Raw genomic sequence first — 20835 nt, forward strand, 5'->3', positions numbered from 1 at the left:
GTTTCCAAATTTAGAAAATATAGGTAGAATGTACGACATCTATGAAATCCTTCTAGCTTTCATAAGGGAGAGTGGGCATTTTAGAAAATGGGCTCAACTTCCACCAAGAGCAGATTTATCCTGTAAGGAAACCCCCACGCCGCTCGCCGATCACCCACACAATGACGCCAGAGATACACAGATATCGCTTATGATCTGTGTGGGCGCTGTGGTCATTATCAGTCAGCCCCTTTTAAACTGACCTTTACTGTTCCCACGTCCAGAATTCTTCAGTCAGAGAGAGAGTGAGAGGCCGTTCACACAGCAGACCTGAGTCCGGCACTCTGAGAAGAACGATGTTTTGTTGTCACGAGCAACATGTATTTGGCTTTCGGCAGTGTCCGAAAGAGGAAAAGTTTGCAGAAGTTTGGATGCTACCGCTTTGTGTAGAGCAGAGTAACAGACAGCCAATCAGGAGCCCCCGTTTCAAAAAGAGCCATTGTTTTGCTTTGACTTGATTGGCTCATGGTCGGAAAGAGTATATGGTGGCCAGCAGGGAAGTTTGACAACGTAAAGCAAATGTTATTTTCTGAAAAAGTAAGCAGCCAGTGTGGCGGGTGAGCCTTACTGGTTTTATCGGCATTTGGTGACAGACGGCATCGTGCCCATGTCCAACCCATGTGCCCATGTCCAACCCCTCAGGTTTAAATAACATGTTGGTTCAACTTTAACCCAAACAAGGGCAAAATGTTCATATTATATTATAGCACAGTAAAAATTCATATTAAAACCATTTCTGGTTCCACAAAAGGTAAGCTGCCTTTCAGACCAAAGTGCTTTAAAGAACCATTTCTGCACTCCTTTGCTTGCACCTGCATTGTGTTTTTGTTTATCTGCCGACGTTGTATTTATCAGCCGTATCTGCCGTATGTATCATTTGCAATTGACAATATATACCATGGAGGAGTTTGTTTATTTATTTATGCCTTCACCCACCATCCAATAACTAAGAATTAAGAAGGTTCAAAGGTTGAAAGGTTCTTATTGGAACCAGAAATGGTTCTTCTATGGCATCACTCCGAAGAACCATTTTCGGTTCCAGTTTGCACCTTTATTTTTCTGTGTGTGTGGGAACTGTTTTGAACTGATACCAGAAATATATTTAGGTCCCAGTTTTTGCAAAACAATGAAGGTAGCAGCTATGGACTACAGACGTCATTTGACTTTTTACCTCAGTGTTATATTTACACGGGTTTTCAACGCTGGCACAGACCGTCTCTTCCACATCAAAATGTTTGCTGGGCTCGGTTTCTATTTCAGATTGTGCAGAGGACAGACTCTAACTGTGAGAATGGCTTGTCTACTTAGCTCTTTTCCTGTTTCTACAATGATCATAAAGAAGACACTTAAAGGTTCAGTGTTCCTCAAGGCAGCAAATACACTCTCTCTCTCTCTCTCGCCCTCTCTCTCTCTCTTACCTCATCTTTTAAGTGAAAATATCTGGCACGCTGCGCTGGGTGGAATACAAGCAAGCAGAGGCTGGCTGTTTAGAGTAAATCTATTTTGAAAAGAGAGACACCCACAGTCCTGTAAAAAAAAAAAAAAAAGTAGTCTTTCCCTCTCACTCTCTCTCTCTCTCTCTCTCTCTGTCTTTTTCTTTAGCTCTATCCTCCAGATGCCATAGAAATTTATGACTGTAATTACGTTTCCTTAATAACACAGCGAGATGAACCCCCCGGCACATCAACCTGCTTGCCTGCACGCCTCCTGCCAAGTGCACTTGCCAAAGCCTGCCATACGTGTTTGATGTTGTTTTGTTTGTTATATCCCTGTGTGCTGTGCTTTCCTCTGTCTCTCTCTCTCTCTCTCTCTCTCTCTCTCTCTCTCTCTGATGTGTTTTGGGTCGGCGCTGTTATTGTGTCTGCTATGTCGACAGAGATGTCTCCTATTCCCTGGTAGACAGACAGCCGTGAACTTTGTTGTTTTGCCTGCTGCCTTTTGTCTGCGTTGCATTGTGGGTAGGCTAACTAACTGCTGCCTAACTGCTCTTTTCCGAGTTAGGGCAGCAGGTTGCCAGGTTGTGATGATTTTGGCTGCCGTCGAGCCTTGTTTAGCTCTCTGTGTCTGTTTTGTTCACTTCTTCCACTTTGTGGGAGTCGCCCCCTGCTGTGATCTCCCAGGGTTTTCACAGGTCCGGTCTGGGCTGACTGGAGCGTTTATACACCTTGTGTTTCCTCCCTCTCTCTCCCCTCTGGCTCGTTAAACCCTAAATTCCACTGACAGCTTTGAAGTGTGTCGAATGTGTTTGTGTGTTTCTTTTATTATACATGAAGATATTTGCACTTGTTGCGCCTGCGAAGCAGATGTTAAGGAACAATGCTTTGCTCAGGAGTTTTCATCCAGAGAGGCTTTTTTTTTTTTTGATAAATGCTGTGTTCGCAGCATTCGAAGGTGCAGTGCGGAGACCGCCGCCTGCTTCGTCTCCAGTTCCATACAAACCTCGATTGCGCTTGGTGTGATACGATCCCACCACCTGCCGCTCCTCACCCAGCGCTTTACAGCCCCTGGGACGAGAAGAGGACAAAGACAGATAAATTGACTGTAGTCTGCAATCTTCTTGTCAAAGCCAAGTGAAAAAAGAGGTGTGCTGCCTTTAATCTGGCTGTTGAGCCCCGCAGTAGCATTCTCCCCTCGGCTTTTTCAAAAGCTCCATTGAAGTGTTACCTGCCTGCCTTGCTCGGAGGGAGGTTGCCGGTTCCCAACCAGGTGTTTATCTCTCCCTCTCTACTCCTCTCCCATCCTGCACACTTCATTGGGTTTAATCCAGTGTATATTTAAGGAATGGAAAAAAAGTGCTGTTCCAGCAGCGTCCTGTCTCGCTCTGAAAATATGAAGTACCTATTCAATGCTCCAAATATTCTCATTACTGTCGTGTTTGCCTTTTACTCATCACATAATCCAGCCCTTAATTCTGCCAGTGTGCGCCATGGCGTCACGCTAAATGATGCAAAGCGCCGTATTAATCCACTCATAAAGCTCTGGGCTGGATGTGGCTGTAAAAAGGGAGATTTCACATGATTTATAACTGGACTGAGGGAGTCTGAACACGTTGTCTTAAAGTGTTGACTCTTAGCATACTCATCTGTCAAACGCTGTTCCTCACAGCAGCAAATCATGGCTGCAGCCAAAAAGCTTGCCGGTCACTTTACGGTCAGCAGACGTGGGTGAAACACAGGGAGTGTCTCTCTCTCTCTCTCTCTCTCTCTCCCTCTCTCTCCATCTCCCTCTCTTTCCCCTCTGCCTTTCAACTTCACAATCTCTTGTGGACATTTGCGAGGGCTTTGCGTCTAAGACATGTTCCAGTTTTCCCAGAAGGCTTTGCCCTTACTTGCATCTCATCCTTACACAAACAGAAAGCATCTGCAGCATCTGCTGTATATGTAGAGCAGCTTTGGTGCCAGCCAAAAAGTTTACATTGGCAACAATAGGCGGCCCAACGACAGTGCATGTGTGTGGTCTTGGTCATGCAGTCCTTTCTCACCCCAAAAGCAAAACATGGAAGAAGACTACAGATCTTCCACTAGGGAGTGTGTTCGTACATGTGCTGACTTGACATCTTCGTTCATTTGAAGAACTCAGCAGGCTTGAGTGATGCCCCTCTATAGTGCAGCAGTAATCTCTGACAGCTCTCTTGCACTGAATGTGTGGGACATGCAAAGGGCCTGGATCACACACTCTGCACCTTTTAGTTCACAATCCTAATATTGTTTTATTTTAGTTAAGTCTAATCCCTGTACCTGTTGTCTGACTATGTTCTTAATCAAATCATGGCAGCCCCTTAGAAATGGATCTAGTGTTTGTCTGTTTCTTGTTGCCTCCAGCTGGATGCCAGTTGTTCTCTTTCAACATGCACATTTGTCAGACATTTCTTTTCTTTTTTTTCTTTCTTTGAATGAGGATGAAGATGAGGGGCAGTCGACCCATCTTGGTATTCTAATTCTTTATTCAAACAGTGGGAAAGTAGAGAAGACACATGACAGAAAGCTCAGGCGGGATTCAGTTCTAGGACAGTGTTGATGTTCAGAGGCAGGGGACTAAACCACACCAACAGTTTCTGAGCCTGTTGTCAGACTTCAGCAAATCAACACAGCAAGACTCATTGTCATGAACAAATTAAGGTAGGGCACGCTATGGTGTGATATTTAATTGATGATCAAATAAACCTCTAAGCTATCCTTTTGGTATGAGGGAAAATTGCATCGCTGATCTCTGCTCTATTTGCATATGAATTCATTTTGGTACTGTGTAGCCTCAGGAAATAATGAAAAATACAAACACCTTAACCTACGTGTGGTGGGCTTGCTGCGGGCCTTCTGTTATGTTCAGTTATGTATTGAACTGTTAAAATTTTTTGTATACTGCTTTTAAGTCTGTTTAAATATGCAAAATATCAGATTTTACCTTAATTTACACTGATTTCATTTAAATTCAAAGAGATTTTTAATCATTTTGAGTATGTAAAACTGCAGGAAATTTAATTTAATGCAGGAAATACATGTGCAATCCCACAAAGCCTCTGACCCACCCTCCATCCACACTTTTCACTCTTGCAAAGATAAATCACACTCCAAGCTCAGCCTGAAAGATGGCAGACCTCAGTGAATTTAGTACTAAAAACTTTTAACTGAATTTGGAGACACTAAATGGAAGCTGGACATCAACATTGACAATTAGAACAAAGCGTCTTTTTTTGGGGGGGGGGGGGGGGGGTCATACTCATGGTGGAAATTACTATTAGAAACTATTAGAAATTACAAGAGTAAGCTTGTTTGAATCGTGATGAAAAACAAATCACAAGTGGGATGTATAGAGAGCTGGAGGCTTTGTTGTTGCTTCCTAAGCTATTAGGTTGAATTTTAAGGGTTTGCAGCGTTTAATCACTGTGCTGGATTTTGAACGCTTGTGCAGTGTTTGATGAATACACAGTGGATTTGGGGAGGCGGGCTGACTTGTCTGACTTGGCTGTGATCTGGGAGGGTGTCAACATCCATCTCCCACCCATCTGTCTGGCCTTTGATCCATCTGTGATTGTCGGCCTATTTGTGTCGTATATCCCCAGTTCTTTCCCAGCAAACATTTTAACAATGAATAGATGTTGATACGACGGCCTGCACCAACGCTGAGACCCGTATAAATATAAAATGGAAGTTGAGACGACGTCTGTAGTCGCTCGTAGCTGCTAACTGCATCGTTTTGTGAAATCGGGACATAAATATCTTTTTGATAGCAGTTCAAACTGTCCCCAAGACGGTTTAAATATGAATTTTTACTGTGCCATAATATCATATTGTGAAAATTTTGTGCATGTTTGGGTTGACGTTGAACCTGAGTTCCAAGGTGTTGTTCCAAGCTGCCATCCATCAAATACTTGCTGAGATGTCACTATTTAACATTTTATTCCATTTATTGGCAGAGTATAGAGGACTCTCATTCTCTCACTCACGCACTCAAACACACACACACACACACACACACAGACACTGAAAAGACGTGTATAATACATAGAAAAGGCCCTGTCCCTAATGTGCTGGAATGTAGTTCTCACATCCGACAATATACATTTTCTAGATTCCAGCTCTCTCACGCTATGACTCAAACATCCCCCACCGCTCTTCCCTCCATCCTTCCCATCCCATCTCCTCCTCATCCTCCATTACCCCTCGCCTCTTTCTCTCCTCCTCCTCCTCCTCCTCCTCCTCCTCCTCCTCCTCTCCCCTCTGAGGCCAACTTTTGTCTGCCTGTTGGCAATTAACACCAAAACATTCAAACGGAGGCCAGAATAGTTCTGGAGTGTGTCACCGTAGACGTCACGTTTCTGGAGCAAGGTCCACAGAGTGAAGCGTTACTCACAACATATAAAACACAAAAACCTTCAAGGGAGCTGTGAGCCTGCACACGGGTCCAAGGCATGCAGCGGATGACGTGTTTCAGAAAATACAAACCAAGACTCCCACAGGACCAACTCTGGTCCAGCTATGAGACACATTTTCGACCCTTACACATCCACAGGTGGTTGAAGGAAAATAAAGTCATTCTTCTCTTCCTTCTCTTTCTCTTCCCCTCATCTTTGAAGGTGATAACCTCTTCATGACTGCTGTATAGTTGGATGATTTAGGCAGAATTGCCACTCAGTGTGTAAATACAATGAAAATACATCATCTGGTCACATCATCTTATTGCCCAGCCCTACCCCGAAAAAAAATTGCAATTGCAATTACAGCCTAGTTGTCCATATATATATCTTGATATAAACTGCAGCACCTTTAGGGATTGATCCTGCAATGGACCAACTAAAATTACCCCCCACCCTCACAGCTACACGTCAGTTCTACAGGAAAGGCTAATAGCATGCTGTGCTATTAACATTATTCTGCATATCTAATATTTTTTATCTCCTCCTTGTGTCTCCCCACAGTGCCTGGGAACCTGGGCTGCTTCAAAGACAGCGGTGACCCCCCCACCCTGTCGGGGACCAGCGAGACCTCCAACAAACTCACCATCCAGAACTGCATCAGCTTTTGCAGGAAGCAGAGATACAAGGTAAGATGTGTTTTTTTTAATTTTCATTTTGAAGTTTGAGTGTCTAGTGTAAAGAAAGAGAAAGAGAAAGCAAAAGCACTTAGATTTTATCCCAGATTCTAGCTGGCTGTTCCCTTAGGGGGAGAGGGGGCAATAAAAGAGGGAAAAATCCTCAACTGTAGACTGTGTCTTGTATAACACATGGCACTCATACTGCCAAGGTCATAGGTTTTACTCCCGCAGCCAGAAATGTGTCCACTCATGGTATTGTAAGGCACTTTGGATGAAAAGCGGCCAACAAATTGCCTGTGTTATGTAAAGAATGTCTAAAATGGACAAGAGCCGACCGTTGTAATAGGCAAGCTGTTCTTTAAATCATCTGCCTTTATGGACAATTTCCTGACGACGATCACAATGATGCCCGGCGCAGTTGCACCCCCACCCCCCCCCAACTCAGCCATCAAACTTCCTCTTTCAAACCGGCAGTTGACAAATCATGACGACAATCAAGGCTGACAGCTGGAAATGAACAGTTATTAGCCCAGTGGGCACCTCCTCTTCAATGCTCTTCCCTCATCTCTGAGTCTGGCACGCCATTGTCCCGGCTATAAACAGTGCCAGGTGTTCGTTTTCTGTCTCGGCAGATCCAGTCGAGCTCTGTCTGCGGAGACAAACACTGACAGCCTCCCCCTCCCCTCTCAGCGCGGCAGATGTTACAGGACGTGTCGGCAGATTGGCATCGGCCTGCCTCCCCTTGGATCGCCACCGTCCCTAATGCACATTTGAAGCGTCACTGCTCAGAAGTACAGGTCCCGCGTGACTTTTTGACAAAGAGCATGCTTGATGAGTGAGACGGTGATTCATCGCTTGTTTTCTCCACCAGAAGTGTTCACGATGGTGTTCTCAAAGATTCCTTCATCAGATAGAATAATGCAGTGGGGAAGGAGCTTCATACAGGCTGGCAGGAGCAGAGCAGAGAGTAGAGCCTCCATAAATTCCTATTCCATGAGGAAAGGCGCAGAGTGGGAAATGATGCAGTACCTTCAGTTGTGTGAATTCATTTAGCGGCAGAAAATTGCACAATGGCGTCCTTTTGAATGAGGGACAATAGCGCTTTTGACTCCGACCGGCCAGTGGGGGCGAGGTCAAGATGTGTGATGGTTTTGACGTTTCACATTCATGCTCCAACACTTTCAGGAACAGTTTACTAACAGTTTTGATTTTAAGGATAGATAGGCACTATTTCTGAGTGAGGTTCATTCTCTACACTCTGCATGCAGCTTTGTGTGTGTTTGAAAGGCACAAGTAGGCCTCTAATCAGCTGTGACTTTGAGAGGTTGTCGTTATCCAGACTCAGATTACAGCATCTTATAATCATGAGAGACAGAGCAATTAGGGCACTTTAGACCCAAGTCACTTTAATTTTGGAAAGAAAAGCCATTGCATATGGAGTGAACTATTTGCTAAGTATTGACACAGTAATATTTCATGTAAAGCTGATATAAGAGATAAGAACCATAGTAATAAATGTATTTAAACTTGTTATGTAAGTATGTACAAAGTTATGTTATGCATTTATGTCAAATTTTATGGAATAAATACCCATTTTGAGTGTATTTTTCAAAACTAGTGCTTCTAAATGTTTCTTCTCTTAAGAAACTTCTGAATGTTTTCTGAATGGCTCCCCCCGGTATTTTCCTTGCCGGCACCCATGACAAATGGATTTATGAGGAATGGCATTATGGGAAGCACTACCCAAAGTTTGTTTTGAATCACTGATGCAATGATTTGCATAACGCCTTTTGTGTCCTGCAGCTTGCTGGTATGGAGTCGGGTTATGCCTGTTTCTGTGGCAACGAACTGGACCTGCGTGACCATGGTGAGGCGCCCAGCATGGAGTGTAACCACGTATGCTTCGGCGACCACACCCAACCCTGCGGTGGAGACGGATGGGTCATCATCTTCGACAGTGAGTATAAGCTAGCGATTGCAGTGAAAACTTCTCATGCAATAGTCAGTTTCAGTGTGATTTATAATTAATTTGGGGGGGGGGGGATGAAAAAGAGAGAAAAAGTAATGTAAGGTGATGTACATTTACCAATACACAGGATCTGCTGTAACTGGATCCCTTGTGCTATTTGGGTTAGCACTTCTGTAAAAACCTAGGGTGGGTGAGAATGGGTCTGTTATTGGGGTTAGTGTGTTTACACCTCCTATCAATTGTTGAATTAGGCTCTGATTCACCTCCAGAAGGCTCAATAGTAGATTTCGGTGTCCCCAGCCACCCTCCCCTCCACACCCAGCATCAACACTTATAACTAGTTCACAATATGTTGCATAATAATTTGCTATTGGTCTTAAAGCACTAGGCAACTTCGTACTTTTGCAGCCCCAAGTGGCAGCAGGAGATAACTGATTGAATTTGTAAAAGTTTGAAGGACTTCATTACCCAGAAATCATGCAAAGTAACGTCAGTAAACTGGGCACTCCTTGGACCTAAATTACTTCTTCTTAGTGCCTGCTGAAAGTGGAGGTGGTGGAAAAAAAAGTCTTTTCACAGCAGGTTCAACCAATCTTTGGTGAGTCCAGCTTTTTCTGGACAAAGCACTCGCTTGCTGCTGTTTAGGAGAAAGTTTTGTGTTTTGCTCTTAAGTTTCAGATAGCCACCTCCTGTGCACCAAGAGGATTTCCCACCAGTGATGATAGCTTACACCTGGGCAAATAGGGCGAATCTGCTGCATCTCAGTTAGTGGGGCTTGGGTGCTGAAATGGTCCGCTCAGCAGCTCAGAGACCAAACTGTACCAACAATCGTAACAATCACAGTAGGTGTGATGGTATGTACCTCTGACCATTGACTCCTCTTTCTTGTGCTCTTTCCTTCAGCCCGAGTGGGATCCTGCGGGGGGAACTACACATCTCCATCAGGAGTGATCTACTCCCCTGACTTCCCAGATAAGTACGGCTCTGGCCGTGTTTGCTACTGGACCATCCAGGTGCCTGGATCCTCTGCCATCCTCTTCAACTTCACCTTCTTTGACATCTCCGACCAGACGGACATGGTGGAGCTACTGGACGGCTACACCAACCAAGTGGTGGCACGCTTCGATGGGCGCAGCCCGCCACGGGAGCTGGTCAACATCACGGGCGACTTCGTCATACTCTACTTCTACTCAGACCGCACCAACCAGGCCCAGGGATTCGCCATGCTTTACCAAGGTAGGATTTCACTGGCTTTTCTGGTGCTTCTCTGGTTCTGTAAGCAGGTCGGAATGGAATGAGAAAGACAGGGTTTCTCAAAAGCATCAGTGATGCATTGAAGGAAAAATGTTACAATATGATTTTGTGAACTTTCTCAAGTTTCTCATGTTTGGATTTAGTTCAAAATAAACAGCTTATTTACATCCACCATACAAAGATGCATTACATCCATAAAAAACAAGCCAAGCTGAGATTACAAGCATTGCTTCTTGTGTTTCCTCTTGGTTTGAGTTCTAGCATATTGTCTGAACTAGAGTGCCCCCAAACGCAGCCAATGCCATATTTGCATGATCAGGTGTGGTGATCTTCCTGGCTCCATGATGGAGTTTTGCATAGCAACCTGGTTCCCACACCACTGTTAAATTTAGCAGACTAATGGCTGTTACCTCCGGCGAGGCAGATATCACAGCACTGGCAGGCCCTTTTCTCTTTTCATTTGCTAGCCAATGTCTCACAGCCCCGGGTGATACTGCATATTTAAATGTTTTGTTTTTCTAGGAACTCACTCGCTCATCAAGCTGCGGTAGCCATGCAGGACTGTTTTTCCTCTCGCAAATCTGTTCCTTGCTGAATTGCACAGCTTCAAATTTTGTATGCCACCTACAGTACATACAAAATACTGTGATATTGTAGATTGCCTACTGATAGCATGATTGCACTGTGCTCCAGAGATATTGCCATAAGCTCATAGGAAATTTGATCTCCTCAAAATGTGTTATTTTATCTCAAGAGACTAAAATGGATAAATAAAGACTAAATAATGGCAAAATAAACAACAAAGGAAAGCTCTCCTCGTCGTCTTCCCATAATATGTTATGTCCCTTCTTAAATTGTCTTAATGCACTGAAAGTAATTTAATAGACTGATTTCACGAGGCACAAGTAAAGCACGCCCTGAGATAATTCAGTGTTGTTGACATTCAAGCTCAACACCAGCTACACTAGAAGGCAATCTACCCACCGCTGCTCCCTCTCTACCTCCATTTGTAATTTGATGTCATTTTTCTTGCCCGGTGGAGTTACACTAAAAACAATATCGGAAGGTCAGAATCCAGTGACCTCTTTGGACGGGCAGACAGTCTTTTCTCCACACGACTCATTCCTGGCGCCGCATGTGGCATCATGTTGCCAAGAAATGGGATCGGGAATCAACAATCTCAGACATTTTATGAGAAAAGGTCACCTGCTAAAGAAATAGGCTTTTTCTCCAGTTTTGACAGAGAGAGAGAAATATGAAGACAAAGAATACGGAACACTAGTGGAATGAGGTACAGAGACAGAGAGAGAGACAGAGAGAGAGAGAGAGAGAGAGAGAGAGAGAGAGAAAGAGAGAAGCCCCCATCCCATAAGAGTGTCAGAACCAAATCCATTTAATATCATTCTCCTTGGTGATGTGTTGAGTGGTAGAATGGTAATTTCAGGATAAATGCTCTCAGATGACGATGGAAGAACCTTTCAGCTGAGCCGGGAATTGAAGCGGGGCATGTTGTTTGCAAATGGGGAACATGTGGGAAGTTCTGGGAACATCACAGTCAGGTCGAGTTATTATATGAAAAAATCCCACGCTGCTCAAACATCCAGCCGCCATTCATGGAAGAGCGGAACGGGCCTGGATCAAAAAGTATTCGGAAAGAATTCTGATTCGTTTGATATAACTACTTGGGGGACAAGATGGGTGGGGTTTTCCCCCGTCAGGACAATTCAGATTGTGTCAGATGAGTTGTCATAGAAACGTACACTAAAATAGTCTACGCTCTCTGGTACTGTTGTTTTATGTAGCAAACTGGGCCCATCTGGTACTCCAAGCAGGTTGAAACAAACAGTCAGAATTTATTGCAAACAGTATTTGAACCATGTCTGCAGTGGACCAAAGCTCTCAACACCCACATGTTTACAACCTGCTTGAATGTTTTTGCAAAGTAGATCTGTTTCTTAACAAATGCAGTTAGCATTAAAAATACACTCACAACTCTACTTTGTATACTTTCAATGGTTTTCAATGTTGTATCCTGTTACTCCTTGGTGCGGCAGCGGCCCAATTTCCCCTCTGGGATCATTAAAGGGGTATTACGTACTCTATGACCTCTGTCAGTGACCAGTAGAAATTGCAACAACACTGATAGAACTTGTCTCCTCTTACAAAAGTCCTCCTGTCCCCTTGAGCTACGGTGGCTCATAACTGACACAAACAATGAAGTCACATTTTCACAATAGAAATGCGTAAGCCGGCCAATTAGAGCAGAGATCTAACAGAGACGTCTAGTGAAGAGGTAAAATATCACAATGAAAAATACTGGAATAAGCCTGTTGGGTCGTATTTTTCTCCGAGTTGGGGATACGTCACACCTTGTCCAATTCGTGCTGCATCTACAATCCCGATTTCTCCGACTTGATCTTGCGACATAAGATAATGTGGTACATCCTGGTCGGAAACTCGTTCAGACCGTAAATCCGACACCACTTGAATGCAGGGTAATAATATTGCTTTGTCATGTCCTTTTTATGGCTTGAGAATGTGCCTTTTTTTGGCCCTCATAGCTGAAATGTTTTGCCACGCTTGTCGCTCACTCATAGCACTGTTATCCATCGGTGAGCAGTTGAAAATGCATTAAGAGAGTGATGCATGGTTAGTAGGTGGAGGCGGGGGAGTGTCCTGAAATGCCGGTTGGTGGGTTGTTTGTGTTCCAAAACGGTCCGGAAAGTGAGTTTTCAGCACCTGGTGAAGTAATCGTTGGGTCAACCACGCTATCAACACCCCAGATATATTATGGTCATTTTGTGCTGTGGGGCATTAAAAACCTTACTTATTTCCTGTTTAATGTTTCATCTAATCTATTCTAATCTAATGGAATGTCTACACTTTGATTGTGGAAAGGAAAACAGGGGAGCTGTCCAAACCAGTGGTTGTTTTTGTTTCTCCAGCACTGAGAGGCCAAGACTCCAGGACCACGGATGCAGAAGAGGAGGAGGAGGATGGAGAGGAGATCTCCAGCACGGCGGGGCCTCAGCTGGCCGGCGGCGTCACCGAGAGGTCCAACAGTACCTCTAACGGACGGTCCTCCCAGATCCTCTACGTGATCACGTCCAGCCCCGGTAAACCGGAGCACAACATGCCAGGTCAGTGGGCTGGACGCAGCGAGACCACCGGCCACAGCGCTAGTATGTTCCCACCCATGATACACCTACCTCTCTTTACCTCTACAGGGGCGTTCTGGGAGGTTTCGGGGCTAGAGCTTTGTTTTAGCATGACACAGTTTCTCTAGATGTACTAATATCAGTGGTGGAAGAAGTACTGAGATCTTTTACTTAAGTAAAAGGAGCAATACAACAATGTAAAGATACTCCATTACAAGTAAAAGTCCTGCATTCAAAATCTTACTTAAATAAAAGTACATAAGTATTGGCAGCAAAATGTACTTAGAGTATCAAAGTAACTCATTATGTAAACTGTCCCCATTTAGAGAGTTATATTTTTCATAAATTATTGGAATATTAATATTAATTTATTGACATACATGTACATGTAAGCAGCATTTTAAAGTTGTCAACATGAAGCTAATCTTAACAATTTAGCTATACTTTTGGGTAGTCTAATCTATAACATGATATTTTATAGTTATTTTATAAAGATGATCAAATGTTTTAAATATAAAATATTGATCTGAAAAGTAACTAGTAACTATAGCTGTGAAATAAATGTAATGGAGTAAAAAGTACAATATTTCCCTCTAAAATGTAGTGGAGTATAAGTACAAAGTAGCATAAAATGGAAATACTCAAGTAAAGTACAAGTACCTCAAAATTGTACTTAAGTACAGTACTTGAGTAAATGTACTTAGTTACTTTCCACCACTGACTAATATCATCTTTGTCCACTGGGTCACAAGATGCTTTTGGAAACCCCGGTCCAGGGCGATTCCCCCTGATAATAATACATGGAGCTGGTGCCGTATGACACTCTTGTCATTCCTATCACTGACTCATAAGTGTCTCCCTGCTTACATGCTGATCACAATCAGGCCTCTTGTCAGATCTATGCAGGGTGGATTGATGCATTTCATGCTTTTCTACACCTTGCAAACATTATTCTTCCCTCGCTCTGAGGAGTCTGTCTCAAAGCGCTATCTGTTGTATTCCTAGTCCAGACAATAACAGATGCGCACTGATGATGCATCACTCTTTCTAGATAATTTGCTAACAGGTGTGCCAGCAGTGCTTGAATCATTCTTTTCTTGTTAATCCTTTCAGTCTGTTTCAATTTGTTTCATTACCGTGATACAATACCTGACCTGTGTTGCTGTTGTGTTGCTCTCTCTGTAGTGTGGACCATCTACGCTCTGGCTGCCCTCCTCACTCTGACCGTCATAGCCATGGTGGCGAAGCTGCTGCTGCATATTACAGTCAAGTAAGTATGAGGTCGATGGAGGTGTGCATGACCAACCAAAGGTCAAGTGTCCAAACGCTCATCTCCAGCATTTTATGCCGCGTTCACGTCGTATCAGAACAAGCAGAAGGACAGGATGACGTCTCGTTGGTACAAATTGGAAGCATTCATGTGTTTAACGCTACTGAATCCTAATTTTTCTCTATGTGGAAAAGACCTTAGAGTCAAAACGCGTTGGTTCTAATCCAGGATAATAAAGGCTTTTTAGATTCAAAGCTCTAAGCCTCTTCCCTCCATATTGGATTTAGAGTGTCTTGGGCATTGTGGATACAGCTCAGGAGTTTACTTTCTTCTCACTGGTGGCTCTCATTCTAAGTGCTAGTATCTTAGTTGTTTTCCCTAAATAATAATAATGATAATTTTATGAATTTAAAGTCAACTAAAAACAAACTGTAGCAGATATTACTGAACACACTTGACACAGTGTTGACACACTTTCACAATTTGTGATGCAAAGTGGGAGGAATCAGAGCCCACAAAAAAATCCCACATGCCCTACCTGTAATTACCAGCAGGAGGAGTTTTTTCCACAGTCGGCAGCTCGTATTTATGGTATCCGATAAGACGTGAACGCGGCATTAGGATCAGACATTCAGGAGGCACCATAAGACCCTGTTAGCTACCACAATTTTAAATTACCTTCTCTCTTTCTCTCTCTCTCTCTCTCTCCATCTTTCTCTTTTCCTCCATTCCTCAATCACTCACTTCACCCCCCCCCCCCCACTCTTTTGTTCAACCATTTCCCCTCTCTCTTGCTCTTCTCTCTCTCTTTCCTCACCCTTCCTCTGCCTCCCAGGTCTCCCAACATCCCGACGGTCAGCGGTTCGGACAGCTGCAGCCAGAGCACGGCGTCCTCGGAGCCCTGGATCATCCTGTACCAGCCCTCCACCATCTCCCTCTTCAAGAAGAAGCTAAAGAACCACCACGGCGACCTCAGCCCCCTGGTGGGCAACTAGGGCTACTGCGCCCCCGCCGCTAACCACCACTACCGCCACCCACCACTACTCCGTACCGGGGCCGTCAGACGCCAGGGCCCTCAGACAATGAAACTCTATGAGGCGCTAAGCTAACAAGCCAATGACTGAGTGGCTAACGACGACTGACTGAGTGACTGCTACTAAATGGCCCGTGGGCCCGAAAGGCTGCGCCCTCCCATCCTGCTCAGCACCAAAGAAGAGGGGCCGTCAGTGTCTGCTGTGTGGGACAGGAGAGGGAAGGGTAGAGAGGAGAGAGATCTACAGTGCTGAGAAAGATACGAGGACACTTTCAACGTGCGGAAGGTTTCTCCGGTTCTCTTAGGTTCCATCTCCATCATCCATGGACGTCCCTAATAATCAATGGGCAAAAGCATGTACCTCCAAAAACCCTTCCAGACTACAGGCTCACCGGGGGGTGGGGTGGGGGGGGGACGCGTCCCAGCCGGGCGCAAAAATGGCCGACTTCACTGTCTCTTACCGTTTCAGTAAAACAGGGAGCTGTGCCTCTTCCAGGTGCTTCGGAGTCACAGTGGCGACCAAATCTTCATCAGTATCAAGGAGAGGATGAAGAAGACGAATGGAGTCTTTGATACACATTCACACACACACACACATACAAACACACGCACTGTAACATTTAACAGTTTTATATAACTCTTCTGCCTCATACCGACGATCAACACTTGCAGCCAAAACCAGAATCCTCCCATCCAAAGAGTTGTGTATTTCTTCGTCTACGCGGACTAACTCTCGGTTCCATAATGCAGAGCGCCAACTGTTTCTCATGATGCGTTTTACACCACAACTAACTCTCTGAGGAGAGAGGATCAGGGCATGAAAAAGAGTCCTAAAAAAAAAAAAAAGGTAGATATCACAGCACTTTGGGAATGAATCACTAGCTGTAACTGGAAAGATCAGAGAGAAAGAGAGTACGCTCACCCACTCGTCCACTCAATGTGGATTTGGGTGGAGAGAAGAAATAGCATCGTTCACCGGGGGGGTTGGGTGGTGCAGTTTGTAGATAACTGCCATTTAGCGAGACTTGGGAAGATCTGAGGGTTTTTTTTTTTTTGGTTTTTTTTTTGCTCGGCTGTGGGTGGGAGACTTTCCGGTTTGATGGTGTTCAAGTGCCTTAAGGATCTCCTCGTCCCTTGTCTCAGATTCCTCAGATCCGCTTCTTTCATGAAGCGGACCGGTTTCCCTCAGAAGAGTGTGCACTTCTGTAAAACAGCGACGGCGTCATCAGCATGTGAAGAGTTTCGTTCCAAAATGAGATATCCACCACTTGAAAAAAGTGACACCTCATCTTGTAAAATCATCGAAATTAAATCAAAATAAATCCTAGTCATTTTTTATGCATAGTAGATAACTGAAGTCCTTACTCAACTAAGTAACACTTTTACAGACTGGATCTTTTATATTTTACAGATATTGAATGATGGACTTCAGATAATGATTTGTTTGTTTTTTCTCCCAAAATAAATACTTATGGAATAGAACTCTTCATGTAGAAACAGACAAGGCTTTAAAAGAAACTTTTTTTTTTGTTTCTCATTTCTGTGTGCTCTTATGTGTAGTCTTGGACATTTACTGAACATATTGTTCGCATTAAGTTGTCTTTTGATTACGGGGGGGGGAGAATATTGTTGTATATTATGTAATTCAGTGTGGGTATGACGACATTTATGTCCGTTCTTTCATTTTGTGTCTCAGCAAAGCAATTGAGAGATCTGTCAAAGTGCTTTTTGTTATTATTCATCAACTGCAACTTAGCTTAAAGGTTGAATGCAGTTATTTTTTTCTTAGACAGCAGTATATTGCCTGTATTCTCAAGACACAGCAGACCTAAACCTTTTACTTGTCACTTTGATTTCAGCCCGAAAGGTTGAGCGCAAACAATATACCCAGACAGAAATATAACCAAAAGCACTCAATGGTACTATGCACAAGCTGACAGCAGGTTTGGAGCTGGGACAGTTCTGTGCATTGCTGTGACATTTAAACTAGTTGTGAAAGGTCAAAATCTACTGGTGCGCCATTGGCATAGTAATTGGCCTTTCCTGCCGCGGATGCTGGTGTTTCTACAGATTGTTACCCCAACAATCCTCCAATCACTGTCAAGATAAAAAAAAAAAAAAACAGATCCAAAACATCAATGCACTTAGATTTGCTTCCACTTGCAAGGTGAAACAGTACTTATTCACTTCAGCCTTCAGTCTCAGTGGGGTAAAAAAAAAACAAACTCCAAAGTACTCGAGAGATGTGCAACAACCTGAGCACTTGAGACAAAAGGTTACACTTTCTGCATAATGTCACGGTGAAATTCAAGGCAGAGGATTTACGGCATTTGAGAATCTGACATAATCGGAAGCCCATAAAATGACGAAGAACTTTTCTTCCCCAATCAGAAGTTTGTATAAACGTGACCTCATGCTATATTTTGCCTGTCTGCTCAACTGTAACTCATGTTAATTATTGCAAGGCAAGAGCACATGCCCCTGGGTCTGTGATGTTCAGAGCAGACCATGCGTAGACAGAGAGATAGATCAGAGAGAGAGAGAGAGAGAGAGCGGATGTGAGAGCAATGGGAAATTAATGTGCGTTCAAATCAAACACAAGCTAACTAAATCTGACAGTTAAAATCTAACAAGGGCATATTTGTTTGGATAGCCTGGTGAATTATGCAAACTCCCATTTTCTGTCCTGTCCTCCAGTCAATTGGAAAATTCCATGCTACCTTTTCAGAGGCGGAAACGGTCTTTTCTCGAGCTGTGGCTGATGTGAATGTCCTGTAGTGCTCGTTGACATGAAAACAACACCAGAAGCCCTGTGGGAAATGATCTGGAGGGGGTAAAATATTGTTTTCATGAAATTGTAAATAGCGAATAGTGAAAATTTTAATTTATACAGTAAATTATTGTTATTTTGTATGTGAATGGGATATAATCTATCTTTTGTATAAGTGAAGTATCTTTGTAGTTTTATTTAATGTGTCCTGGTTGCAAAATAAACACTGTATGCATGTTTCTTAAGCTTGTGTTGTGTGCTGGTTCTTTGGGTTTGGTCTGTCTTACTAAAACACCATTTATATCACTTTCTGACCACTGATATTGTAATGTAAACAAATGTGAACAGCATTTGCTCCTCCTGCATACATAACACTTTACACACCCGGTGACTGAGAAGCATACGGGCCACAAACACCAAAGCAAGCCCATTCACTCTTTCCATTTGAGACTCTCTTCATGTATAGCTCTGTGTATGAAAAGCGAAACGTGCAGCATCAACTTCTAAAATCTCTCTGTTTGGCTTGAATAGATTAAGACTCAGATGTCTGCCTGGTGGGTCATCTGAGCTCCCCCCCTTTTCTCTGGAGCTAAATACTTATCAGAGATGTGAAATGACTCCCAGACTGTGTGGAGATGCACACACACACACACACACGCGGAGGGAGGATTTGGAGCGCCATGTGTAACCCATTGGCTCCCCTCTGGGATGAGGTCAAGCATGCAACCTGCACATTTCAGGGGGAACAGCATGAGTCCAGCTTTACAACTGGAACACCACGAAAAAAAACAAACAGGGAAGGATGTGTAATAATCTGAAACATTTGTGGTGTTTGTAATGACGATGTGTTAATTTATGAAAGGTGTTTCTTCCATCAAAGAGGCACGCTCTGAAATAGCTACAAGGCTGATTTTTGCTTTTGACAAACTTGGCAGCAGCCTATGTTCTTGTTATTTGTTGGCAATGCCAGTGCAATTCCATGGAGAAGCAGAATAATTCTCTGAAATGTTGCAAGTCCTACCAAACGGTCTCCTATGGACGTGCACTTGCAAACACAAGCCTGTTGACAATTGGCCAAAAACAGAAACTTGAAAACTAAGTGTCCTGAAGAGAGTCTTGGTTCATGGTCAGCAGGGAGGGCTTCCAAAGGTCCCGGACCCCCTGTGACTTGAGAACATTTTTAAGGCATTTGAATGAATCACATTTTAAAGCACAGCGCTTATGCAGAAGTGAAAGTATAAACAATTACGCAATAAACCTATTGACGCAGTCAAACACGACGTACAGTTATCCAGACATCAGCAAAACCACAGAGCTTCAGGTCAGGTCATGTGGAAGTAAAAATGTTTAAACTCATAACACACACACACGCACACACACGGATGCATACACACACACACACACACACACACCAGGAGACAAGAAACAGCAGTCTTTAAATCTAATCTTCTCACTCCCTCTACTGGCCATATGATGTTTGAACACCAATTTTCCTCTGAACAACATTGATAATGATGATCAATGGATAAATGTCTTCTTTTCTATCCTATACTGAGCCACAAACAACCTAAGACCTTACTGAAAAATGTTAAATATAATATACTGGTGATAACAATCCCATGGCTTAATTAACCAAGGCACTGTACCATAGGGCCTACAGTATATCTTCTAACAAGTGCTGTCATTCATGGAAGCACACAGTGAGATATCCAATCTTTGTGGCCTTCTACACACCCTCCCACTGACCCCAAATACTTTTCTCTCAACAGTACAGTTGTGTCTGCAATTGTGCGGCTGTAACATTAATCCTTACAGCTCCAGCTACACTCAGAGCCTTATCACTACTCCACCGGGTCCCTATGGAAAAAGACTTGGCCTGTCCCGACTGTCCCACCCTTCCCATAGCCAAGGCCCCCGAGAAAAAAACAGAGACCGGTGTAAGCTTATCCCTCTGAACCGGAGTCGACCAGTAATTAATGCAACAATAGGACAATACATGGCAGTGTCTGGTTTCTGCGAGGGACGAGAAAGTGAGAAGAATGGAAGACAAAACCTGCCACTTTCAGCACTCAAGGTAGAGAAGTCAAGAAGCACGAGGGGTGAGGCAGGAGGAATGAAAGAGCTGGTTTGCCTGGATGGATTAAAAAAAAAAAAGAATTGTATAAAAGATTTGGGTTTATTGGCCGGGAACTTGTGTGATTTGTTCAGCCTCGCTCTGTGCAACTTTGGCTTTAACCCTGTTGGAGTTAAAGCAGTTTTTTTTTACCCTTGGTGGCTGTATTGCTTGAGATTTTGATTCTATTCAAACTTTTTATTTTTTTATTTTACGATTTTGGCTCTTCACTTTCTGGCTCTGGGGCAGTTGTTTATGCTGTATATGCAAGGCTGTAAGAATAACATGATGCAAATTGGATTCTGAGCCAATCCTTATGAACAAGAACTAAAGTAATCCCATGATAAATTGTAGAATACTACACAAATATCACAGTAAAACTATCTTTACATGCCTATAGGAATACTATAGCGATACCATAGGAGAAAAAGAATGCATTAAATACAATAAGGTCACTATAAACATGGGAATAGCCTATGACAGACACACTATAAGTCCCTATAGGGATATTATTGGAATATTTTTCATTGGGGAAGCAGCCAAGACTTGCAGAATGGTCTACTTGTACCAACTTAAAATAAAGAAGTTAGAAAACTGCACATTTTTTTGAAAATGCACTGACTGTATAGCCTCAGGCTTTCAAAACTCACTTTCAACCTTTCAAAACTTAGCTTCATGTTTGCAAACTGAGGCACTAT

General features: G+C 43.4%; 1 protein-coding gene across 2 annotated transcripts in view; it reads left to right on the top strand.

Moving 5' to 3' along the window:
• The window catches only part of kremen1 (kringle containing transmembrane protein 1), a 55858-nt gene extending 40214 nt beyond the window's left edge, over positions 1-15644 (top strand). Inside the window, exons 4-9 of one of the 2 annotated variants that reach the window (XM_071518869.1) lie at positions 6455-6579; positions 8374-8527; positions 9443-9775; positions 12739-12975; positions 14137-14221; positions 15057-15644. In XM_071518869.1, the coding sequence (XP_071374970.1) occupies positions 6455-6579; positions 8374-8527; positions 9443-9775; positions 12739-12975; positions 14137-14221; positions 15057-15216 (1094 nt within the window). In that variant the 3' untranslated portion in view covers positions 15217-15644. The remainder of the gene's footprint in view (positions 1-6454; positions 6580-8373; positions 8528-9442; positions 9776-12738; positions 12976-14136; positions 14222-15056) is intronic. The other variant, XM_071518870.1, reaches the window with a different exon arrangement.
• Positions 15645-20835: the final 5191 nt, after the last annotated feature.

This window comes from Centroberyx affinis, unplaced genomic scaffold, assembly GCF_046629955.1.
Source record: "Centroberyx affinis isolate AG114_WGS23_722 - 3 ecotype Tasmania unplaced genomic scaffold, CSIRO-AGI_Caff_v1 ptg000638l_1, whole genome shotgun sequence".
NCBI classification, from domain to species: domain Eukaryota; kingdom Metazoa; phylum Chordata; class Actinopteri; order Beryciformes; family Berycidae; genus Centroberyx; species Centroberyx affinis.